The sequence below is a fragment of the Microtus ochrogaster genome, chromosome 4, assembly GCF_000317375.1.
Source record: "Microtus ochrogaster isolate Prairie Vole_2 chromosome 4, MicOch1.0, whole genome shotgun sequence".
NCBI classification, from domain to species: Eukaryota; Metazoa; Chordata; class Mammalia; order Rodentia; family Cricetidae; genus Microtus; species Microtus ochrogaster.
Window position 1 is genome coordinate 31,009,574 of NC_022011.1, and position 25,074 is coordinate 31,034,647.

The following is a 25,074-nucleotide window of genomic DNA, read 5'->3' on the forward strand; positions in this document are numbered from 1 at the left end:
CACTGATAGTGTCCCTCTTTAACTCTTTCCACCAGCAACAAAGGTGCAGAATTTCTGCAAACAAATGTTGTTCCTTTGATTCTGACTGTCCCATCTTCTTACCACCAATGAATGTTCCTGCCTTTTTGTACTTGTGTGCACACTATTCCTTGCCTTTTCCCCTTTTTTCTTTTCTTTTTCTTTTTTTTTTTTTTGGTTTTTTGAGACAGGGTTTCTCTGTGGCTTTGGAGCCTGTCCTGGAACTAGCTCTGTAGACCAGGCTGGTCTCGAACTCAGAGATCCGCCTGCCTCTGCCTCCCGAGTGCTGGGATTATAAAGGCGTGCGCCACCACCGCCCGGCTTCCCCTTTTTTCTTAAATCCCTGTATTTCTGATGTCTGCTCCTGGCGCCACCTATAGGCAGGCGCCCACTCTTACAGGTCTTTTCCTTTTCCTTTATGCATAACCTAATATTAGTTGTTACTGCTTTTGTAATTTTTAGTTTGGGCTATTTCTTGTTACCATATAGGATTTTTAGCAGCAAAATTGCTATTCACTCCTGCTCTATGGAGGGACAATGGCTTAGAAATCCTAAGGAGTAACTCAAAAGATAGACCTATTCTTTCTTCAGCCACAGCATGCAAGATCTGTCGAGAGCGGGGCCTCTTTCTAAGCTGGTACTCCCCAAGGACAAAGCCAGGTTTAGTTAGATCATGAAGCCCAATGGTGAGAAGCATGAGGAACTCAAGGGGTCCTGGTCAGACACCTCCCAGGCACTGCTGATGCAGGAAAATAAGTTGGACCTCAAGGTCCAGCTATGGAGCTCGACACCGTGCCAAGGAAAGCAAGACTTTTGGTGGGCAATATATGACAATTCGTGTTCCAGTTCAGCTGGAATCTTTCCAGAAAACCCAGGCCAGCTGGTATGTGAGCTCGAGGAAAAACTCAGTGGGAAGCATCAGTGCTGAGAAAACTCAGCCTAAACCAACCTGAGAAAGCTGTGCCTAGAATAAGCCAATGCCTCAGAAGACACACGGTGATCCTTGGAGACCTGGTCTTCAAAAGTGACACTGTGGGCAGCAGGAACTGGGTGACAACTGGATCATTACGGTTCCTGTGGGAGGCTGGAGCTGTGGGTTAGTTTGAGAGAGCTTGCCTAGCATGTACAAAGCCCTGGCTTCCACTTTCAACGTTACATAAAACCCACATGGTAGCAAATCCCTGAGTCTCATCAATTGGGAGGTAGAGGCAGAAGAATCAGAAGTTTAAGGTTGTCCTTGGTATAGAGCAAGCTAGAGGCTATCCTGGGATACACGAGATTGTCTTTTTAAAAAGGTTCATTTGCACAGAGACTGTCGGAACAATAGAACATTGGCCGAAATGTTTTCTATAAGAAATTTACAGGCAAAGTTAATTTTGATTTCTGAGTTTCAGTTGTAAACAAAAATGACTTTTAACACACACACACACACACACACATGCACACACACACGCGCACACATACATACGCATGCACACACACCCCTTCCACCTGAACACAAATTTGCCTCCTTTCAGTGCCATGGTAGGCTGAATGGCACTGTGTAGTCCTCTGTGTAGTCCTCCCGGGGTTGTGCTGCAATATGATCTGATTTGATCCCAGCCCAACAGGTGCTCTCAGCACTGTATAGTGTTCTGTCTTGTCTGTATCCTTGCTGGCCAGAAGAGGGCACCAGATCTCATTACAGATGGCTGTGAGCCACCATGTGGTTGCTGGGAATTGAACTCAGGACCTCTGGAAGAGCAGTCAGTGCTCTTAACCTCTGAGCCATCTCTCCAGCCCACCAGGATGTTCTTAACACAACCAACCCAGTGGCCATGATTCTGTGCAGTGGGGCTTTGAAGGCCTGCAGCAGGTTCATTAACACATCATAAGGCTCCGTGGTTACCTGGTATTAGTGTCCAAGGTCTGTATCTGTCACATGAGCATGAGCCTCTAGCCAAGTCAGTGCCAAGAACCCAAGTCAGACAACACACACGTTCTTGTTTGTTTGAACCTTTTTTTTTTTTTTTGTGGTTTTTCGAGACAGGGTTTCTCTGTGGTTTTGGAGCCTGTCCTGGAACTAGCTCTTGTAGATCAGGTTGGTCTCGAACTCACAGAGATCTGCCTGCCTCTGCCTCCCGAGTGCTGGGATTAAAGGCGTGCGCCACCACCGCCCGGCCCTTTATTTTTTTTTATGTGTATGGGTGTTCTGTCTGCATGTAGGGAGTACCGATGGGGGCATTGGAGTCCCTAAAACTGGAGTTACAGATGGTTGTGAACTGCTGTGTGGGTGCTGGGAACTGAAACCTGGTCCTTTGCCAGAGCAAATGCCTTAACTGCTGAGCTGGGCACGAGGTTCAAATCTACCAGTGTGAGAAAGCAAAAGTTGGCACTGGCCTGTCTATTCCTGACACTGGTGGGAAGAAGCTGCTAGGGGCTTCTGGCCCATTCCGTCTTCTTTCACAGGTCAAGTGTTCCAGGAACTGGGTTGCCCTGCTCAGGTCAACCTGGGCTCACTATCTGCATTTGGTGTCATGGTCCCAGGATAGACTCTAGAATCAGTCTACCAGGCTCAGAGAGGGATGTTACCTATTTCTTTGTGGAGGCAAAAGAAGTCATTTACCTGCAGGTTTGGAACACGAGTGTCCAAAAAATGCCCAATAAATAAGTTACAACTAGCCTTTCTCCAAGAAGCTCCAACAGTCCCGCTCCTACTTCTGGTGGGCTGGGACTGGAACCTCCCCTCAATGTCCTGCCACCTACCCCCTTGCAGCAACCACAGTTTCCGGGGTGGGGCAGCTTGCCTCCCTGGAAGCTGATGTCTGTGCTTGGATGCCTCCATTCTCTTAGGGCATCTCTGTGTCCCTACGAGTGGAAGTAGAACCACTACATGACATTTCTGTAAGATAATATCCTTGAGATACCTTCAGGGGACTATAGTAGTGACCGAACCCTGGCCTCCTAATGACCCCTGCAGAGATTTGCTAGCCTAGAGAATGATGTCCACACTCTCCTTGCTGGGGACAGCCCTGGGAGATACTGCTTCTGTGCAGAGGGTCTGGGGTGGGCTGTGGTCCTCATTACCCCATGTCATCTGTGATCTCTGGGAGGCTGGTAGAGAGAGGGTCTGGGGGTGGGCTGTGGTCCTCATTACCGTATGTCATCTGTGATCTCTGGGAGGCTGGTAGAGAGAGGGTCTGGGGGTGGGCTGTGGTCCTCATTACCGTATGTCATCTGTGATCTCTGGGAGGCAGGCAGAGAGGGTCAATGAGCCAGCCACACGGACTTAGTTGGAGCAACCTCTTTATTTTAGGCTGAGTTGGTAGCCATTTGGGAGCATATAACAGTCAGGGTGCTGACCCTTGGACTCTGACGTTGGAGAGGCTGTATAAACTATGTGTTGGCCAGTGTCCTGAATGTTCACTGTCCCCAACCAAGGTAACCCCAGGACAGGATGTCCTGGGCCTCGGTAGGAGGGAGGCTCATATCCCAGGCATGGGCCAGCAAAAGCGAGCAGGGCAGTCACTGCCTGATGCACAAGCAGCCTCACACTGCCTACACCCAGTTCTCTGGGGTGAGGTGAAGCTCTTGTCACTGACTAACAAGAAACTAGCTCACACACACTTTTGCTGTTCCAGGAAATTAAAAGGGTATAAAACCAGACTGTCCTGGAGAGGCTCCCAGTGCCCATTTCTGTGTTGATCCCCAGTAGGGGCTGCTTAGTGTCCATGAGACCAGGCCAGCGCCATCCAGGTTTACTGGAGGTCTGTCAGTGTTGCAGGCTCCCCAAGGAACAGCAGCTACAGATTTCTCCTAGGGGTCTGAGAGGCAGGCCCAGGACAGGCCAGCTTGACTCTGCCAGCCATGCCCTGCTGAAGAAGAGGCACTACCCCAGGCCTCCAGGATAAATGTACGGTTAGGAAGGTGGACAAGAGTGATAGAGAGCCGCCACAGCAGGCTGGTCCCAAACCGGACATCTAGTACATCTGTGGAGGTCCCGTGGCTCATTTCGTCTGTGAGGTCCAGCCACCACTACTTGTCCAGTCGTCCCCGGGACAGAAGTTCCACATAGCTCAGGGCACTCTGCAATGATGTCAGGCAGTACCCTTCTTCTCCAATCAAGTACCTTTGTGGGAGTGGGAAAAGAGACGTGTGTCACCTGGAGGAGACAGATGTACAGCCCAGCCCTCTGGAGGGCAACATATTCCCTATATGCTTGGATAGTGATGTGGCCACAGCTAAGGGAGCTGGGTCAGGGCAGGCCTTTCCCCATTGTCAATCCTGGCCTATTATGGCCCTGAGGTGTACATTGTTCCCCAGGCAGATGTTATGCAGGGGATCACCTTCACTTCCTGTCTAGGGTCTTCTGAAGGCTATGGAACACACTCACATGAGTGCCCTATGCAAGGGTGGATCTCAGAGAGCTGGCCAAAAGTAATGGTAGGGCTACAGGCCTCCTTTGCAGCTCCCACAGCCTGTCATAGCCACTGCTTCAGGTCTGGGGGTAAAGTTCCCTTGTCCCTCTTGCCCAGCTCTTCCTACACCTGGGGACACCCTTCCCCACCCTGGGGAGTGCATGTCTGTCTCCTAATCACCCACTAGCCTGGGGCCCCTTCCTACCCTTCATGAATGAATTCCTCCAGGGCGGCACACTCTGACACCAGTTGGGGGAGGCCACTCCTCAGCACCACGAAGGACAGGATGGGCAGCAGGTCATCAGCACCACTGCTGGGCAAAGGCAAGGAGGTCAGTGGGCCTAGGGACACTCGCCTTGGCTTTCTGAAGCCTGGCCAGATTGACTCCAATTCCTGTACTCCCCCCCCCCCAAACAGCGCAGGAGACCTCCTGGCCCCAATACCAGGATCAATGGAGGGACACACTACAGCCTCTTCTGATTTCCTAGTTGGCTGTGGTCTCACAAGCTTTTAGGAGTTAGAAGCAAATGGCAAGACTGGACGAGAAGCACCTCAGGAGATGTCTCGGTACACTAGTTAGGGACACATGAAGAGCCTCTTGGAAAAGCATGGGGAAGAAGCAAGGAGGTAGCTGGAACCTGAGGCTATGGCTTGGGTCTGACTACTTTCCCGTGGGTCAGGGAGGCTCCCCACACCACCTGTACCTGCTCAGTGTCCTGCCACCTACTGGGACAACATTGTCCCCGTTGGGGGTGGCTTGGACCGAGGCTGTGATTGGCAAACATTTAGCCTGGGAGCTCTTTTATAAAATGGTAACAAGGGCAGGGGAAGCAGGCTCTGTGGTGAGGATGGAATAAACCCAACCTTAGAGTGGGAGAGAAGTATCTGCCTCTCTTTTCCTTGGGTGGAGCTCCTCATGGGGGACCTCATACTTGATTCTGATATTTACTTGTGGGACCCCGGGTGCAGGCCAGGGTAACAGTCCCTCGCTGCAATGACAGGTGTCAAGGCTGATCCTGGCCCTTGGGACAAGGTGTGGCAAAGGTCAGAGCTCATGTAAGAGGTGTGGGGGACACTGACTCTAGGTCATAGGATGCAGTTACAGCTGCACTGAGCAAAGGTGAAGGCAGGCTCAAGCATCCCAGAACCCAAGGCTGTGTGGCATGGGTGGGAAGAACCTGCCCCATCTTGCATGTGCTAGATCAGTGCAGGAAAGGGGCCTCACTTTGAAAGTGCTCCTTCCCTGCCCCCTCTAAGCATGCACCTGGGGACCAGGCAGGCCCTTCTCAAAGAGCAGCTTTCGGTCTCACCAGATTAACCACGGTTCAGGATCCCTCGGATCCCTTGGCCTAGGCAGCGGGCACTGCAAGAGCAGCCCGTCCAGATGGACTGAAGCACACGGTTGAGGGGTGGGAGCCCTTTTCCTTGCTCTGTCTCAGCCCGGGGTCTCTGGCAGGAATGAGTTTTATTCTGTGATGATGGCATCTGGGGCTGCTGAGGGAAGCAGGGCCACCTACAGGGCAGGAACATAAACTAGTACTGGACTCACATGGCAGCAGCAGGGGGCTGGGACCCAGCCTCAGGCCTGGCCTCTGGGGCACGGCAGTAGTCTTCCGCACAGATGCAGATGACCCGAAGAGTCCGCACTGTGGCATAGAAAATGGCTTCAGTGGGGTGTGATGTGGTGGTAGATGAAAGAGGAGGAGTTAGCAAGGGCGGGAGGACTTGAAAGGCCTGGTGTGAGGGAGACTACACTGTTTCCTATATCAAGGGGTCTCCTGGTATTGCCCAATCTCTCCTAATAATGCAGGACTGGAGAAAGCTGAAGGTCACTGCCCTGTATTTGCCTAGTGACAGGCCTGTAGGCTAGCAGGGAAGGTACAGCCCCATCTTCCACCTCTCAAACCTCTGGGCCCCTCAGATCCCCGCACCGATGCACTCCAGCTTCTTCTGGGGGCAGCTCTCCAAAACTAGCAGCCCCAGTTCCTGGGTCGCAGTGCAGTAGGGGTAGGTGGAGGCTTGAACCTCAGGGGCACGTGGGAGGAGCTTGGCAGGGATGCCAAGGGCTGTAGGGGGTGCATTTCTGTACAGCTCCATGCTCCTGTTCACAGCAGCCTCCTGGGTACGGTACACACTCCTAAAGCAGAGAGGCCAGGCTCAGTCACCATGGAGACACCGTTCCAGAGACAAGCAGGGTTGTGGCTGAGGATCTCTGGAGCTCAGTCCTATGAGAGCTGCTCAAACGGTCACTAAACAGGGAGGTGGGTACAGCCACCTCCAAACTTTTAACACCCGAGGATAGCCTCAGGATCAGACAGCCACTGAGACACTGGGGTGGAGACTCCAGCTCACGGGGATGGGGAGCTGGCTGGAGGCAGTACCTGTAGAGGGCTAGCAGCAGGGGCCACAGTGGGGAGAAGAAGGGCTCCTCGATGCAGGCCAGGCAGCGGTCTTTGGAGGTGGCTGTATTCAGGCTTTCGAAGGCCAAAAGAGTCAGCGAGAGCAGTCTATCTGCCAGAAGCAGAGTTGGGAATATGGAAATGTGCTACTACCTACCCCCCTCTAGAAGCTCTAAGTTCAGACTCAAGGGGCCCCACTCCCCAGATCCAGGTCCTGTCAACTGAGCTGTAGCATCTAGGCTTGCCGGGGTTGTTCCACTTGGCTATTCTACTTGTTCAGTCTCCCATACCCATCCCTTGTCTATCCTATGCGGCATATGGCCTGGGGCTGGGTCTTAGCTCTTCTTTCTTGGGGCTGACTTGGTCACACACAGCTCCCATGTAGCTGAAGAGTTTGCTGAAGAGAGGGGATGATGGCCCCTTTGTGAAAAGGACTGGCTCCCAAGTCTATAGGAATCCCAGGAACTTTAGAGTACTGAGTAAGACCCCAGGCTGTTGAGCCTTCCTCACTGGTTCATAGATGTCTAGAAGCCTTGGGGCAGGCATGGCCAGGCCACCTTGTGATCTAAGGCTGTGATAGGCACCACTTCTCTTACTCCCATACCAGCTCCACCCACTACCTGAGGGACTGGGGTATGCTAGGGCCTGCCCTTTTGGGCTAAATGCTTGCTCCTATGGGGGTGTGGGTGGACATAGGTCTTTGCTGTCCAGGGCAGCAAGTTGCACTTGAGGGCTGGTAGATGCAACTGGACCGGCTCCTGGTTGATGCCCTGCACGCTCACCGATAGCATTGTGAATGTCCTTCACTGTGCTCTTCAGGCATTCCAGCAAGGGCTCCCTCTTTGCTCCCGGAGTGTGTGGCTCAGATACAGCCACAAACTGCTCCAGGTCCTCGAAGGAGCTGTCCTTGTCTGGCAAGTGGGATGAAGCCTCCACCAGGGGTGAGGAAGGCCCTGCTGGGCTGCTGTCTGCCTCTCTGTCCAGAGAGCCTGAGTGGAGTGTGGAGGCAGAAGGTGTGGAAGGAGGTCCATCCAGAGGTCTTGGGGCTCCACTAGGTTCTGAAGGTGACAGCATGCAGTAGAGGCTCTGGGAGGATCGAAGTCGCCGGCTCCCAGGAGCCAGTAGGCCGTTGGCTTCTGGGGGTAGGGAGCAGCAGCCTGGCGCAGGCGCAGCACTGATAGCGGCCCGGCTCACAACAGGGTACAGTGCACTGTATACTGCACACTGGAGCTTCTTCAGGAGCTGGGAGATTGGGTGATCAGGAAGGCTGCAAGGAGAAGAGCGGGAAGGATGCATTTGGGCCCTGAAGAGTCTACCCAGGTAGGCACTTTCTATACCCACCCATTTTTCTTATCTCCAGCAAACAAGTGAGTACCATAGCAGCCACCCTCAATCTACTTTTTAGCCTTAAGCTTAGAAATCTGAGTTCAATTCCTACTTACTGACCTCAGTCACCTGGGCGTTATGCCCTCACCTGTGGAATCACTTGTACAAAAACTGTCACACTATGAAAGATTTCAGAGAGGTAACGTCTCTTCTATCTCCTATTAGTGAATATCGTAAGTGTGATCCACCCAATCTAGAGAAGTGAATGGAAGCCAACAAAAACCTATCAGCACAAAAGGCCCTTCTGCAGGAGCCCCTCACCCCCCAGATCTCCATAGCCTAGCCTTTCTAACTAATCTCCTTTCTAACTCTTTCCCCATTATCTAGCAGGAAGAACCACTGGCTGTGAATACCTGAGCAAGTGGGAGACCAGGCTGGTTACTACTGACAGGTCCCCTGGGTTCCGCTTAAGCTTGGCTCTCCAATGCTTTGGCCAGTCCTGCAGGACAGAGGACCTTGGAGGAAAGCACAGTCGGATCTCCACAATGGGATGCCCTGCAAGGACTGTGTGTGTTTGCCCTGGGGTGTGGGAAGGAATCGACTCCTATAGGCCCACGTGATCCCAGTTCTGCCATTCCTCCGCATGGACCAGTGGTACTCACATGGTCTTGCTCATACTCCAGGATGGCAGCATAGAGGGCGCGCTGCTCTCGCTCCTCTGGGGTCAGAGCAACTTGACTGCAGAACCTCCTGAGGAGGAAGACAAGCTGGGAACAGGGATGGACCTATGGGCTCAGGAGGCCCTTTCCAGGCCTCCCAGAATGCCTATGAGACAGGAAGGGGATGCACCTGTTGGCTGCCTCCTGAAGGCGCAGGCGGCGCTCCTCCATCTTCCGCTGGAGCTGGGGTAACAGAGTCAAGGGCCAGTAATGTCTGACCTGAGTGGGCCTCCACCCTTGCCCTGTGCCTCACCCACTCCATACTCCTACAATACCCTTGATATCCCAAGGGTCCAGGTAGGTAAGGCTGCCTCTGCCCTCTAGAGATGAGTCCAGTGTTGGACAAGGCCAGGAGAACAGCCATTAGTTCAAGAAGGGGCTGTTTCCAGGAAGGCAGGCTAGAAGGTGGCGAGCAGTAGTGCTGGGGAGGCTGGGAATGCAAAGCCTAAGGAGGTCTCGGGGGCAGTGTAAGGGTTACTCTCCTTCACTGCTGGGAAGGCTCACAGTCCCACACTTACCTGGCACCTGGCTCCTTCTCCCTATTCTGCCCCTTCTCCACCCTCAGCTCAAGACCTCACTCTCATCTCTCCTTAAGGATGCTGTCTCCTCTCTTGCTTTGGCGATCACCAGATTCTCCATCATCTGCCGCTGTAGAGACAGGGTCTAAGGAAAGGAGGAGGAAATAAATCCCAGTTCCTCAGTGCCTTGATCCTTCCCTGAGCAGCCCAACTCCTCTCTGGGCCTTGCTCACCAGTGATGTCTTCTGCATGGCCTGGCTGGGGTCCAGACGGGCCATCCGGGCCTCATATGTGGCCCTCAGCTTCTGGTTCTGTAAGGAGGCCTTTTCCAGTGGCGTTAGCTCCCTAAAAACAGTGACAAGCTGCTGTCCATGCACAGGAAGTCCAGGAATGTTCTAGTGACCTGAGCAACCATCCTCACACCCCTCTTGACCTCGTTCTAAGACCAAGATGAAAGAAGATGGTGATGAAGCAGGAAGAAATGCAGCGGGGAGGGTCGGGGACAAGCTAGAGATCTGTTGCCCAAACATGGGTGTTGGTAATGCTAGAACTCGGGGATTCTCAGGAGAAGCAGGACATTCGGACTTTTAGGAAAATCATTTACATCTGTGTCAACAACGTGGAACTCCTGGAAGTTACTATAGGGTTCCCAAGAGCAAGATTCATTTGCAACCCACTGAAGGGAGAGCTGTGTTTATTCAGTCATAAACTGCAGCAGTCACACACCTCCCTGCTCTCAGCGTTAGCTGACAAAAGGTGTGGAGGAGACTGAGGGGAAAAGACTCCATTCTGAAGCTGATGACTATATCCACCCCAGAGATGAAGCTGCACACAAAGACAGGTGGGCCCTGAGGAACCTGACGGGTAAAGGTACCTCTGGGACACGTGGTAAGAGGGGCCTGATTCAACTATGTTGGGTTCACTGAGTTTCTGCATCTGTGGCTTGGTATCTTTCATTAGTGTAGAAAATTCTCTGCTGTTTTATCTTCAAACAATGCCCCCCACCCCATTATCTTTCTTCTCTTTCTAGAACTTAAAGAAACATGCTAGGCCTTCTGTCTTGTGTCTTGTTCCTGTGACATCTGGATTTTATCTTTGCTTATTATTTTCTCTCTTCATCTGTGTCTCTACTCTGTTATTACAAACCTGTACACATTTATTTATTTATTTATTTGTTAGTTTTTTAGAGGCAGAGTTTCTCTGTGTAGCCTTGACTGTTTTGGAACTTACTCTGTAGTCCAGACTGGCCTTGAACTCAGAGATTCATCTGCTCTGTCTGCTGAGTGCTGGGCACAGACATGTGCTACCACTGCCTTTTAAGGAAGGCCTTGACCTCATGATTTTCCTCCCTTCACCTTCAGAGTTCTGGGATTACAGGCATATAGCCTCCCCTGGCCAGGCTAGCCACAAATTCAACAGGGTAGACTATTGAACCTATGATCTCCTGATTCCATCTCTTGCGAACTGGGATAACAGGCAATAAAAGGAATCAAATTCAGGGCTTCGTGTATACTAGGGATGCACTCTACCATGAAGTTACATTCTCAACTATCTAGTATTTATTTATTAATATTATTTTGTTTTTATGTGTATGGGTCTTTTGCATGCATGTATGTGTACCTTTTACCATGTGTGTGCCTGGTGCTCAAGGAGGCAAGAAAAGGGCGTTAGATACTGTAACTAGGTTTGTTTTTGTTTGTTTGTTTGTTTGTTTGTTTCTTTTTTTTTTTTTTTTGCTGGCTCTGACTTTAGAGTTTCTTGTTCAGGTGCTTTCAAACTTGGTTTTGTATTTCTAAACAAAGCTCAGGGTTGTTTGAACCGTACCTGATAACCATCTGAAATCTTCACAGGTCTGTTCTGTAACTATTATCTCATCATTTTGGTTTCTATGTAGCCATCTTTGTTTGCCACTAACTTTTGAAGGATGAATTTGCATTCTAATGGAATTTGCATCTGCTTCTGTCAGGCAAGGGTGTGTCTACTCTGGGAACCACTTTAACTACCCAAGGGAAGCTCACTTTGCTGGGCTTCTAGTCCCATCCACAGCTTTAGCACACTTCCCATCCTGACAGTCTTACTTCTTAGAGTTCTGTGATTCTGCCACCTGCAGCTTCTGGAAGATCTCAGGAGGCAGGAATGGGGAGAGTTTCCCTCCTTCGTCTGAACATACTCGGCGGTGTCGGCTGGTGGGCAAAGGTGTGGGAGGAGCCACAGGTACAACTGGCTTCAGGCATATTCTCCCTGCAAGCCACGTAGAGAACCCTGGTCAGCAGGCTAGGGATCATCCCACAAAGCCGGTACCAAGAGCCCCCTTCTTTGAGTACCCACCAAGTTTGGTAGCTGTTGATTGGGCCCGTTCCAGACACTGTTCAGCTAGCTTCAGCATCTTTGAGGTCTCAGGGAGAACTGTTTCCCCACCTTCTAGGGAAGGAACATGGGGGCTGATTATGACTCATATCCTTACTAAGAACAAGGAACTGTAAGTTAGGCAAGTTCACCCTTATTCATCTCATCACAGTTCAAGACAGTATACATACATGATTGGCAGCCAAGCACCAGACTGATTCTTGCTTGCCTTCTGGAGATGGCCATGTAGCACTTATGGCTACTGAACAGAGAATGGGTGCTACAGACTGTCCTGGCCCACCACCTACTAGCTGCCCGTACCAGACTGACCCTCCTGTGGGTGTTGCCATGAGCTCTTCCACCTCCCACCTCTGGGGTCTGCGCTGCTCCCTTCCCTCCTGGGCCTGCTTCTGTCAGCAGATGCATCTTTTCCTTATACTTTGCCAAGACCGCCCAGCTCCTGGACTCAATCTCCTGTTCCCCCTTACAACAAGCTCCTCATAAACTCCACCTTCTCCTCATTCCACCTCCATCTCAGCATCCAGATTCCCCTATATTGTCCTTACGCAGCCCTACTTTGTAAAGGATAGCAAGTTATTCAATTTTTTTTTCTATCCTCTGGGACATTACTCCCTTAAGGTTCCTCCTGTTAGTCCAGATGCCGCAGTCTTTGACGTGTCAGGGCTCAGCTGAGCGCCCGTGTTCTCCACTAGCTCTCCCTAACTGTGTTCCTATGTCTAGAGCATTGCTAGTACCTCAGACTTTATATATGCTCAGAGTGGAATTCTCTAAGTTTTTAAAATTCGACACAGGGTCTCCTGTAGCCCAGTCTGGCCTCAAACTTCCTAGTAGCTGAGGATGACCTTGAACTCTTGAATCTCCTCAAGGCTAAGATTTCAGACTTGCACTACCACGTCAGTTTACTCAGTGCCAGGGACCAACGGCAGGGCTTCATGTAGGCTAGGAAAGCACACTCTACCAACCAAACTAGACTCCTGCCCCACAGTGCAATTCACAATGTCTCCCCTGACACATAAAGTTGCCCATCCTCTGCTTGGAACATCCCCTCATGCTGGCAACTCACCATCAACCCTAGCAGGTCTGGTTGGTTTCTGCTTCAAGATACATCTGAGGTCTCTACTCCTCCCAAAGCTGGATAGAGCTTTGGGAGGTTCCCAAAATTCCACTTCCAGCCAATATGTACAAAGCACTGCTGTAACTATTTCTCTAGGGCTTTCAATGTACTTCTGCTGGTGATGCCCCCACTCTGTGCAGCTCTCTCTTCACTGCCTTGAGGCCGTATCTTGACTCAATCCATGATCTATCTCCTAACCCATAATACTGCTCTTTAGTGCCACCATGTTCCACTATGATATTCTATACCAATGATAATGACCAGGCCGGAAAGAAGCAGGAGACCTCCAGCTCTGGGGAACCATCAAGGGCTAAGATGTCCACAATGTTGCCATCATGAGAAGAAGCAAGTCCGCAAGCATACCTGTAGTGTTTTCCATGTCTTCCAGCAACGCCTGGGAGATGTAGTGGATGCTTCTCAGGTATTCCACGTATGCCTCCTGTCTCAGGGAAGAGAATGGCAGGGGTCAGGCTAGCAGAGGGAAGTACCTGCCAGGTGGCTGGGGGAAACAGGATCAAGAGCGCCTGCTCATTTTTGAGAGACTTCTAGACTTCAGTGATGATCTGTCTAGGAAGAGACGGTACCCCCACTGTCTAGCCTTGAAGGAAAAAATATTTCTGTCTGAGAACAAAATCAGGAATTTCTCCCTACAACGTCTGTAGTAGAGAGCTCCCAGCTGGCCACATATCTCCTTTCACAACCTTGCTCTGAAGCACCTGTAGGAATGGGGCTTCAGTCCTGAGGCCTGGGAAAGCAGCCTCAGCAGAGACACCGTTTTCCACTCTGTACAGCAAAGTCCCCTTCCTTGTAACTCAAAGACCAGTAGCCTTTCCGTGTCTTATGAAAAATATTTCCTGAAAGTTTAAGGAGAGAATTGGGCTCGGCTCTCAATCTCACTTTCTGGCTTAGGCTGTGAGAAACAACGTTCTCTGGATTCCAGAGCTGCAGGTTTTAACTGTGTGACCCCTGTCCTGAGCTCTGTGACAGCCCAGGACAGAATGCACTCCGGTATGTATGTGTTTTGTTTTATCCATTGTCAAATTACTCGTCTTTCATTAACTCAACACTTCAGAGATTAGGATAAAAGGGATTTCAGGCAGGATTTTGGTCTTGTGGGGAGCACCTGATGCCCTAGAAAACCAACTTGGGGAACTGGACGAACACTGATTCTTCCTCTCCAAGGGTAGCTCAGGGTGGCCTGGCCGGCTCTTCCACCTGGTTGCCAGCCGCCATCCTTTAATTAGCATTCATTCTCAGTGACAGGCCACACCCCTTCTGTGCCTGCGTTTCTTTACAAATGACCTTTGAAAGCAACTGCAAACAGACAGCTGCATAATGAATGAGCCAACAGCCAGTCTTTTCTAGAAAACACACACACACACACACACACACACACACACACACACACACACACACACACACACACACACACGTCTGTCATCTCCATCCTGTAGGGCTGCTTCACAGGTCCTTTGCAAAGAGAACCTCGGCTCTATTTCACCGACTCATTCACCAAATAAACCTGTGACCAAATGCTGTTTGAGCTGTCCGAGGTGCCCGCAGAGCGCCCACAACCGCCCCGCCAAGAGCCTCCGGGTGGGGTCCCAGAGCTGTCGCGCCCGTCGGAAGCGCGATCCCCCTCACACGCCCGCCCTCGCCCACCACGGACCAGGTGCCTGCCGGAGCTGCCGCAGCGCCCCTCCCAGCCTCACCCGGGGCCGGTTGCCGGTGTCTAGCTCGATGGCCCTGTTGGCCAGTTTCATGGCGCTTTGCAGTGGCTTCGCCGCGCCGTCCCCGGCCGCAGCGGCCATGGCGCCGGGCGGGGGAGGCCGCGGCCACAGGGGCGGGGCCGGCGCCTCCAAACCGGAACGTGGAGTGTGCAGCCGAGGGAGTTGCGGGAACCGCACACTGCCGGAAGGGACCAAGACACACTTCCGTCTGCCCCGCCCCGCCCCGCCGCGCAGACCTAGGTTTAGGGACTAGAAGGGGCTGGGCGGGTCTTGTCAGCTATTCCGGGCGAACTTGCTCTGCGTCTCCACCACAAAACTGGTGGCAGAAACGTCGTTTTGCGGTTTTCTGTTATGTGCCAAAGCCCGTGCCTCAGTCCGTGGCAGTTCACCCTCCCGGCTGCCCCTTCTTTTATGGGCCTGTCGCGAGTTCCGAGCGACCCTAAGAACTCTGGGCTCTCGACACAACAGCGGCCACCGTCGCTCCCGGGCCGCTCCTCACTTCGCTCCACCCCTCGCTTCGCCCGGCTCCTATCGCGGTGAACCGAGTGGAGCCGAGTCGCAGGGCGGACTGCAGCGGAACGGTACTGAGTAAGTGGAGTCAAGTTTGTCAAGCAGAACCCAGCGGGCCGAGCCGCACCGGATAGCACGGAGCAGGGAACAAGTGGCGGCCGCCACGATGAAGCGGGACCGACTCGGCCGCTTCCTGTCGCCTGGCACGGCTCGACAGCGCGGGAGTTCGGGCGGCAGCTGTGGAAGCGGTCGGAGTCGGGGTCGCCCTTCTCGCACCGGCGGAGCGAGCGCTGACGGGGCGGCGGCTTTGGCGGCGGCGCAGCTCAGTTGGGGCTCGACGCGCTCTTGCGGGGATGCAGGCGAGGACGGTACAGACGAGGCAGGTGGGTTCCGGGTGTCCTCTGGCCGTGATGTGATCCTAGTGATCCTGAGAGCAAACCTAGTTCCGGAGGGCCCTGACCCTCTCACTTCTACTGCCGCGACTTTTGGCCAGACAGCCGACCTTTTCCCCTGGGTCGCTGCATTTAGCGCTTAAGATTTGAAGTCAGACCCGGTGTGAGCTTCACGTCAGCTCTTCGTGCTGTGTACTGCTAGGGTAATTGCTTACTTCTCTGAATTCCAGTTTCTTTTTGGTTAAGACAGACCCACGACCTGTGGTGGGAACTAAGTTAAATTAACTACTCGTTCCCTGTCTGGCCTAGAGTGTGTATAAGCCGCAGCTGGTTAGGGTCACAGCATCAGGTTTGCGTAGTTTCTTCGTTTGAGAATGACTTTCCTATGCATGCTGTCCTTTAATTCTCCTAAGGGCAGGCAACGAGGTGGCATTGTCCACACTCTGCAGACAGGGCACCTGTGGGTGGACAGTAAGGCAGCTTCTTGAGGCACAGCTGAGACACATTTTCAGGATCAGGATGTGTGAGCAAAGGTTAAGTCAAGTCTTCACTGGAGGCACCTGCAGTTCTTTGAGAGGAGCTGAGCACAGTGCCATATGCCTGACATCCCAGCCCTTGGAAGGCTTAGGGAGAGGATTATGATCTCCAGCCTGGGCTATACAGTGAGACCCCACCCCCACCTCAAAAGTACTTGAAAGATTTCTTGTCAGTATCCCTCCAAAAGTTGAATGTTCAGTGAGGAAGGCCAACTCCTGAGCCCACTGTTAGTGATTAGGAAGCCCCCGGAGGGCATGTCTGTCTGTGCTCTAGGTGCCAGGAGGCTAGTGGGAAGTGTGTCTCTCACCTTGTAAGTCCCTTCCTTACTGTCACATTTGCTTCTTTGCTCAGGAGCAGGCCGAACTCTTGCCATGGGGCACTGTCGCCTCTGCCATGGGAAGTTTTCCTCACGGAGCCTCCGCAGTATCTCTGACAGAGTGCCTGGGGAGACCTCAGAGAGACTGTCCCCAGGGGAACGTGTCTTCATTAGGGACTTCCAGCGTCTGCTGGGTGTTGCTGTGCACCAGGACCCAGCCCTGCCTCAGTTTGTCTGCAAGAACTGCTACACCCAGTTCTATCAGTGCCACAGCCTGCTCAGGTCCTTCTTACAGAGAGTCAATGTCTCCCCAGCGGGCCAGCGGAAGCCTTACACAAAGTAGGCCCTTGTTGGATTTCTTGGGACCTTCAGGGGTCGTCATCCTGCATCCTGGGTGTTGACTTGTGGGGTGGACAGAAGCCAGTGTAAGACTCTGATGGTGCCACAGTGAGGCGCTGTGGTGGCAAGGTTTGCAGAGATCTGAGGGTGACGAGCTATCATCAGAAGAGAGGGAACAGGGCTGCTAGTGGAGGGGTCCTGGGGAGATTGGTGACCTTGAGAGGCTCCTAAACCGTGGCCACACCGATGCTTTGCAGGTTTGGTGTTCAGCCTCCCACAGTGGCAGAGGAGGGAGCTTGCATGGGTGAGTGCTGTTGGTGCCAGGGTGGGCATTCTAGGTTGGGCCTCATGTTGGCCACCGTGAGACTGACATCTCTGTTGATTCTCCCCAGCTGATCTGATCACCTCGAGCCCTCGGTGTCTGCACAGCTTGGTGGGCTGGGTACACGAACACGCAGCCAACTGTGTGTCTCTGCCCAGCCTCCAGAGGACACTGTCCTCTGAGTACTGCGGCATCATCCAGGCTGTGTGGGGCTGCGACCAGGGCCATGACTTCACCATGGACACAGACTCCAGCTGCAGAGCTCTCTTTGTGGACAGTGCATTAGCAGTGAAGTGGGCTTGGGGCAAGGAGGTATCACCGCGGCTGGCTCAGAACTCAGAGATAAACCCCACTGGAGTTGCCTCTCAGCTCTGCCGGGCCAGAGAAACCCAAGTTGGATCTGAGACCAAGACCCTGCCCAGTGTGGATGTGGCCCTGCTGCCCTCACATGGAGACTCTGTGGGACCTGGGATAGACTCCTATACTCAGCCAGACTTGGTTCCCAGTGAGGCCCCAGGTAAGTAGCACCTGTGGCTTCAGCTGGAGCAGGATTCAATATACTGACCAAGGTTGTCTTCAGCAGAAAGTGGACATCTGTAATATTTGAGGGGAGGTCAAGGTATAGCACAGGAAGCTGGTGGGAGAAGATGGGGATCCAGACTCAGTACTTTCCCGTTGGGACTGTGGCTATTCCAATACCTAAGAGTAGGCTGGTCTACCAACCTGTCTTGACGTCTTGTTTCTTCACAAGCAGGCGTCTGATTCAACAGTTTCTGTAATGACATGTTCCTCTGGCATCTGGTCTTTCTTTTAGCCTGTCCTTAGGCCACAGAGTACTGGTTGTTCTTGTAGGCTGAGGGGACTGAGAGAGAAGAATGGGGTTATTGTCTGCAAGACATGGAGGCAGACAATGAGGCTGCTGCTTTACCATAGTGTGGGCCAGTGTGATAACCTCTTCTACTGACTGGCTCTTCTGTGGGGCTTGGACCCCACCCATCTGTGCTGTGGGTTGGGTGCAGCTGTTCCTAGGCATCGTATGTTGGGGAGAGTTGGGGCAGCTTTCTGCCTGCCTCTTGCTTTCATATGCAGGTTTTCATGGCTGCTTATGGGTGCTCAGCTGGTTCCCACCTGCAAATCCCCATTGGGCTCTTTAAGATCACAAGAGGGTTGCCAAGCATAGTGGTGCACACCTTTAATCCCAGCACTTAGGAGGCAGAGGCAGGCAGATCACTGTGAATTTGAGGCCAGCCTGGTCTACATAAAGAGTTCCAGAACAGAACCAAGGCTACATAGAGAGACCCTGTCTCAAAAAAAAAAAAAAAAAAAAAAAAAAAAAGAAGAGTTGAAGAAGATGGCTTAGTAGTTAAGAACACATGCTGTTCTTGCAGAAGACCTTGGTTCAGTTTCCAGCACCCACATGGTGGCTCATCACCATCTATAACTCCAGTTCTAGGGGCTCTGAGGCCTTCTTTTGGCCTCTGCTGGTATCAGCATATACACAGGAAAAACAGTCTTATACATTAAAAAAGAAAGAAAGAAAGAAAGAAAGAAAGAAAGAAAGAAAGAAAAAAGGAAGGAAAATTAAGAATTCATGTACCCGCCGGGCGGTGGTGGCGCACGCCTTTAATCCCAGCACTCGGGAGGCAGAGGCAGGTGGATCTCTGTGAGTTCGAGGCCAGCCTGGTCTACAAGAGCTAGTTCCAGGACAGGCTCCAAAGCTACAGAGAAACCCTGTCTCGAAAAACCAAAAAAAAAAAAAAAAAAAGAATTCATGTACCCATGTGGTTCAGCTAGAAATAAAACAAATGGTCCCAAGGCAAGGACCTAGGAGGATGTCACAGATGTCCTAGAATATGGTATCTTAGAATGCGTGGCTTTATAGGTTAGAAGAGGGCACCAGCCCTCATTACAGATGGTTGTGAGCCACCGTGTGGTTGCTGGGAATTGAACTCAGGACCTTTGGAAGAGCAGGCAATGCTCTTAAACCACTGAGCCATTTCTCCAGCCCCGCGTGGCTTTATAAAGTGTGTGTACACCTCTTTTGATAACAATAGCCTTTAAAATGTTGTAAACTATCCAGAATGGGCTGTTCTCACCTAGAACTATGACCTGAATCTGAAAAGAGTCAGCTTGCTGATATGGTGCCTCCTGTTTCTTTGGACAGAGACTAGCATAGTGAGTTGGGGGAGGGGCAGGGGCCATCTGACCCTAGTAAGGAAGGCTGTGTCCTTAGACAGGGGCATTGCCTCCTTACAGGTGAGGCCCTTTCTATGCTCAATGTTAGTAACCAGAGCCTATTTTTTGTTTCCCAGGGCAACTGGGTGAGAAGCAGGTTCCATCTTCAACCTCGGATGATCGGGTAAAAGACGAGTTCAGTGACCTTTCTGAGGGGTGAGAGAAGAGTGGGTTTAAAAAGCCTAAAATTTCTCCTTCAAAATTTAGACTCAGCCTCCCTAGAGCTGCTACCCTTGGTTGGCATGTTTGCCTTCCCTCCTTCTCAGAGGTGGGGAGGAGAGGAGTGGCCAGGGGAGTTCTGAGGCCTCTGGCTCCTGGCTTGGCTTTCTGGTCCCAGAGGCACCCAGATGAAACATACTGCACAGGGAAACACTGTTCCTATTCTAACCCAAAGCATTCTGGAATTGCGTCTTTTAAACTGCTCCAGGGTTGATCCTTTGCTGTTCAGTCTGCTTCCTCTTTAAAGGCCTTAGTTTTGTGCCAGCTCCAGGTGTCACTAGAACAGAGGATGCTAGACTTGGGCCCTTTGGGACAGTGATGTTGAGACTTGGAGCAGAAGCTCTGTGTAGGGTGAGGAGAGGCTAGGCCTCCCTTGGAAGGGGCGTATCAGGGTCTGTTTGCTCTGGGTTGAGAACCTCTCAGTTGGTGTTATCCCCTTCTGTTCTGCCTGGTGGCTTAGACTGGGGTCTATATGCACCATCATCCAAATAGGAAGGGAAAAACTGAATTTTTCTTCAACTCCTGAGAGGACCAGGGGTATTCTTGGGCTGTTAGACTGCCTGTAGCCTCAGGCCTAAACTCATCTAGATAGCTGGTAGCTGTGGGGGAACACCGAGGGCTTGATAGACTGACTGCTGCTGCTCAACAGAGGCCAGTGATTCATCTTTTAGGGTGAAGGTCATAAACCATTTGTTGTTGTGAACTTTGAAATGGCTAACAGTGTTCCTGTGTTCACAGTTGATGGGCAAACAGTTACTTTCTGAGTCTGCCTTTAAGCCTTTCCACTCCCCAGGCTGTAAATAAATGAGCTGTTTCAGGGTTTGGGGTCCTGGTATTTAGGAAAGAGTGGCTTCCAGGGAGGGAGGATTGCTAGCTTGTTTGGTTTCATTGACTCTGGCTTGCCCTTCCTGTTAGGACATAGATTGAGGAATTGGGGTATTTTAGATTTTTTAAGACATTCAGAAGGGAAGCAATGGGCTGTGGGGCCTGTAGTCCCTAAAGACAGAAGATGGCATTGGGTTTGTTGTCCACCCAGGTCAGTGCTTTGCTGAAAGCTCTCTCATCTTTCCTAGAGACTTCCTGAGTGAAGATGAGAACGATAAGAAGCAGAACCCACAGTCCTCGGATGAGTCCTTTGAGCCCTACCCGGAAAAGAAGTAAGCATAAAGCCTGTGGGAGCATACGATGTCTAGCGATGGGTAGAGGTTAGCCTCAGTGCACATGGCAGTCACGAGTGTTTCAGTCAGTCCCCTCCTGTTTTTCCTTTGGCCCCATCTCCCAAGTCCAGTTAGCATGGGGGCTTCTTTTTCTCTTTTTATTACACTTACTTATTTGTGTGTGTGTGTGTGCACACGCATGCGCGTGTGTGCATATGTTCCACATGGTGAGGTCAGAGGACTACTTCTACCAGTTCTAGGGCTCAAACTCAGGTTGTCAGGCTTGGTAGCAAGTGCCTTTCACCTGGGGAGGTGTCAGTGGCATCTAAATGAATCAAGAGGTCTGTTTGAAAGGCCAGGTGAGCAACTGAATATGATGGGCTTCTCCTTGACCTTTGGTCACTCTTTCTGGTGGTTTGGGGACCTGGTCTAAGTGTGTATTACAAGGTGGCAGCAGCTCTGTTGATAAGACACAGCCCCATTGTAGGAGTACCTTAGTGGTCCTTTTCTAGTCCTGCTCATAGTGAGTGAGTTCCTTAGCATCTTTCTGGCCCTACTATAGCTATTCCTTTTGCTCCCTGGATCATGTTGAAGTCCAGGCATTCAGCCTTGTGACCATTCTCAAGGTGGCCCTTGTCTCTGATTTCTTTGGCCAGGCAGACATTGTCCATTCTTTGTTAAGCCTCTTGTGTGACTTTGCTTTGCTTCCCCCTTTGTTTCTGTAGACAAACATAAGATCCTAACAAGGAGAGACAGAGCTAGTTTTTACTTGGGTCTCTTTCCCCTTTTTCCTCTTAGCCCTGTGCAAGAATACCCACATACCCCATAGCTAGATAGTGACTGCCTCATTGCCACAGTGCTCTGAGCATCTCACAGCTTAGAGTGGAAATCCAAAGAGATGCTCTGGGCACCATAGTATCAGCCAAGAAAACCCTATGAAAAGATTGAGAATTTCTTGTTTTTGTTTTTATTTTAATGTAAGTTCCAATATTCTTTTTTTTAAATTGATATTTATTGAGCTCTACATTTTTCTCTGCTCCCCTCCCTGCCCCTCCCCTCTCCCCTTCAATCCTCCCCAAGGTCCCCATGCTCCCAATCTACTCAGGAGATCTTGTCTTTTTCTACTTTTTACTTCCCATGTAGATTAGATCTATGTGAGTCTCTCTTAGTGTCCACATTGTTGTCTAAGTTCTCTGGGATTGTGATTTGTAGGCTGGCTTTCTTTGCTTTATGTTTAAAAACCACCTATGAGTGAGTACATGTGATAATTGTCTTTGTGTGTCTGGGTTACCACACTCAAAATAATGTTTTTTAGCTCCATCCATTTTCCTGCAAAATTCAAGCTGTCATTATTTTTTTTTTCTGCTGTGTAGTACTCCATTGTGCAAATGTACCACATTTTTTTTTTAATCCATTCTTTGATCAAGGGGCATTTAGGTTGTTTCCAGGTTTTGGCTATGACAAACAAAGCTGCTATAAACATAGTTGAGCACATGTCTTTTTGGCACAATTGAGCATCCTTTGGATATATACCCAAAAGTGGTATTATTGAGTCTTGAGGAAGGTTGTTTACTAATTTTCTGAGAAATCGCCACACTGACATCCAAAGGGGTTGTACAAGCTTGCATTCCCCCCAGCAGTGCAGGAGTGTTCCCTTTTCTCCACAACCTCTCCAGCATAAGTTGTCATAAATGTTTTTAATCTTGGCCATTCTTACAGGTGTCAGATGGAATCTCAGAGTTGTCTTGATTTGCATTTCTCTGATGACTAAGGATGTTGAACATTTCCTTAAGTGTCTTTCAGCCATTTTAGATTCCTCTGTTAAGAGTTCTCTGTTTAGGTCTATACTCCATTTTTTTTATTGGATTATGTGATCTTTTGGTGTCCAATTTCTTGAGTTCTTTGTATATTTTGGAGATCAGACCTCTGTCTGATATGGAGCCAATATTCTTTTTTTTCTTTTAAATTATAATTTTTTTATTATTTTTCCATTCAAAAATTTACACTTCTCCCCTCCTCCCATTCCCTTCCCGCTCTTCCACTCTCTCTCCTCCCTCCTCCTCCCTCCTTAAGAGAGGGCAGGGAACCCTGCCCTGTGGGAAGTCTAAGGCCCTCCCCACTACATCCAGGCCTAGGAAGCTGCGTATCCAAATAGACTCTGGTCCCAAAAAGCCAATACTTGCAGTAGAAACAAGTCCCATTGCCTTTATCAATGGCTTCTCAGTCAGCTCCCACTGTCAGCCATATTCAGAGGGTCCAGTTTGATTCCATGCTTGTTCAGTCCCAGTCCAGCTGGATTTGGTGAGCTCCCATTAGAACAGGCACACTGCCTCAGTGGGTGGACCAGCCCCTTGCGGTTCTGACTTCCTTGCTCATCCTTTCCCTCCTTCAACTGGACCTTGGGAGCTCAGTCCGTTGCTCTGATGAGGGTCTCTGTCTCTATTTCCATCTGTTGCCAATACTCTTTATGGAAAGAGAAAAATTAAAGTACAGCAGGAGACATGGGGATATCAGAACCAGAAAACAATACCAAACTACATGGCCTCAGCAGGCCTCACAAGACAGAGAGCTGTCTGGGGAACATGACCAGAGTGCAGGCTGGGCTGCCACAAGGAACCCCTGTTCCCTTTTCAGGGGTTTGAGCCACTTTTATAGGTAGTTGGGAGGGTTGGTGAATTTCATTTTTGGAAGGTGGGGGAAGTGGTTGTTGTGCTGAGATGTGAACAGCGTGCTCCACTGTGTACTTGTCTCACTAAGACTTGAGGTGAAGGTAATCTGCTTTGGGTGGGACGCATGAGATACATTGTAAGACACCTTTAGAAAAATGAACTATTTTAGTGGGAATGTACTTTTCCTGAATGCTTCTTTGATTTCAGACATTATAGTGCGGCTCAGCTGGGTTTTTTTTTTCCCCCCGAGATAGTCTGTGTAGCTCTGACTGTCCTGGAACTTGCTCTGTAGACCAGGATGACCTTAAAATCAGAGATTCACTTGCCTCTGCCTTGTGAGTATTGGGATTAAGGCATGCACTACTACTGCCTTGGTTCAGCTATGGGTTTTAAAAATAGTTTTTTATGTGTATATGTGTGTGCCTGAGTTCTTGTATATGTACCAGTCATATGCAGGAGACCTTGGAGGTCAAAAGAGGGGCATCAGATCTGGAGCTGTAATTATATGGATAGTTGTCAGCTGCTGTGAACTAAACCTGGGTCCTCTGTACGAGCATCCAGTGCTCAGCAACCTCTAAGCCAGCTCTCCAGCCTCACAGGGGAGGACTTTTGAGGACAGGGTGTCAAGATACCCACGGTCTGTGTGTCTACTCACATATTCACCTCCTCAGCCCTTTCTCTTAGCCTGTAGAGTTCTGGCTGGCATGGACTGGTCAGAGCACTGTTGTTCAAAGCAGAGGACACCTGAGCTTAGCCAGGGCAGTCAGATAGGATTGAAAGTGTTTACCTATGAAACATATGGCACAGACCCTAAAGTAGTCTAATGTACCAGGGAGTTACTGCCAGCAAAGGCCATCCCACTCAGCCAGGAGATAGGTCAGGACATAGGTGATGAGGAGGACATTGGACAGTTATCAGGCAGGAAGAGGTGGAATAGCTTTATGTTGTAGGCTAGTGATTTTTGTTCTTTTGTGTGTGTATGTGTATGTGTGTTTTGTTTGAGATCCTATCTTATTATATATAGCTCTGGCTGATCCAGAATTTCCTATGTAGCCCATACTGGCTCAGACTCACTGTGTAACTCAAGCAGGACTTGAAATTCTGATCCTTCTGTCCCAGCTTCCTGAGAGCTGTGGCGTGTGCCATCCCATGGGGTTACTTAGGTCTGGTCTTGAACTCTATGGTAGTTGATGGTGACCTTGAACTAACCATACTGACCTCCCAGGTGCTGAGATGGAATTTCAATATGTATTCTTGGCAGATCAGGAAGGCCTCAAACTCAGAGCGCCATCTGCCTGTCTTCTGAGTGTTGGGAGTAAAGTGTGTACCATTGTGCTTGGCTTTAGTTCTTAAAAATCAGCTGCTTAATTTTTTAAAAGATTTATTTAGTTTTATGCGTCTGGCTGTTTTGCATGCTTGCATATCTTTACGCCCAGTGAACACAGTGCCTTCCAAGATTTGAAGAGGGTATTGGATCCAGACTTAGATGGAGGTGAGCTGCCATGTGGGTACTGGAAATCAAACCTGGGTCCTCTGCAAGAGCAACAAGTATCTCAGCCACAGGGCCATCTCTGATACTAGGACAGCTTAGACTACATGAGATCCTGCCACAAGCACCAACAGAAACCTTGTTGGCTCTTCATTGTCTCTAAAAGTTCTATGGTAAATTTCAGTTGGGTCTTCTATTTCTGCCTTCCAGAAAAAGGTCACTTGTATTTTTATTTATTTATTTTTGCCATCTTGGAGATTGAGCCTAGGGCCTTGCATATTGCATATGGTCGGTAAACAAC

The 25,074-nt window shown here is 50.5% G+C and overlaps 2 protein-coding genes across 4 annotated transcripts in view; one reads left to right on the top strand and one right to left on the bottom strand.

The window, feature by feature from the left end:
- Window positions 1-3,286: 3,286 nt before the first annotated feature.
- Window positions 3,287-14,705, bottom strand: Vps9d1 (VPS9 domain containing 1). 2 transcript variants are annotated; one of them, XM_013354800.2, is made up of 15 exons: window positions 14,571-14,705; window positions 13,222-13,297; window positions 11,706-11,795; window positions 11,456-11,618; window positions 9,611-9,722; window positions 9,460-9,522; window positions 8,990-9,042; window positions 8,803-8,890; window positions 8,554-8,639; window positions 7,597-8,081; window positions 6,797-6,926; window positions 6,347-6,552; window positions 5,965-6,061; window positions 4,621-4,725; window positions 3,287-4,126 (listed from the first exon to the last, which is right to left on the bottom strand). In XM_013354800.2, the coding sequence occupies exons 1-15, from the start codon at window positions 14,667-14,669 to the stop codon at window positions 4,033-4,035; spliced, it is 1,947 nt and encodes a 648-aa protein (XP_013210254.1). In that variant the 5' UTR covers window positions 14,670-14,705; the 3' UTR covers window positions 3,287-4,032. The 2 variants fall into 2 exon arrangements, with proteins under 2 accessions (XP_013210254.1, XP_005345889.1); XM_005345832.2 differs by having other exon boundaries at window positions 11,706-11,798.
- Window positions 14,706-14,813: 108 nt separating this feature from the next.
- Window positions 14,814-25,074, top strand: part of Znf276 (zinc finger protein 276) — a 17,234-nt gene continuing 6,973 nt past the window's right edge. Inside the window, exons 1-6 of one of the 2 annotated variants that reach the window (XM_005345834.2) lie at window positions 14,814-15,481; window positions 16,379-16,682; window positions 16,940-16,986; window positions 17,075-17,521; window positions 19,317-19,395; window positions 20,532-20,615. In XM_005345834.2, the coding sequence (XP_005345891.1) occupies window positions 15,265-15,481; window positions 16,379-16,682; window positions 16,940-16,986; window positions 17,075-17,521; window positions 19,317-19,395; window positions 20,532-20,615 (1,178 nt within the window). In that variant the 5' untranslated portion in view covers window positions 14,814-15,264. The remainder of the gene's footprint in view (window positions 15,482-16,378; window positions 16,683-16,939; window positions 16,987-17,074; window positions 17,522-19,316; window positions 19,396-20,531; window positions 20,616-25,074) is intronic. The other variant, XM_026778643.1, reaches the window with a different exon arrangement.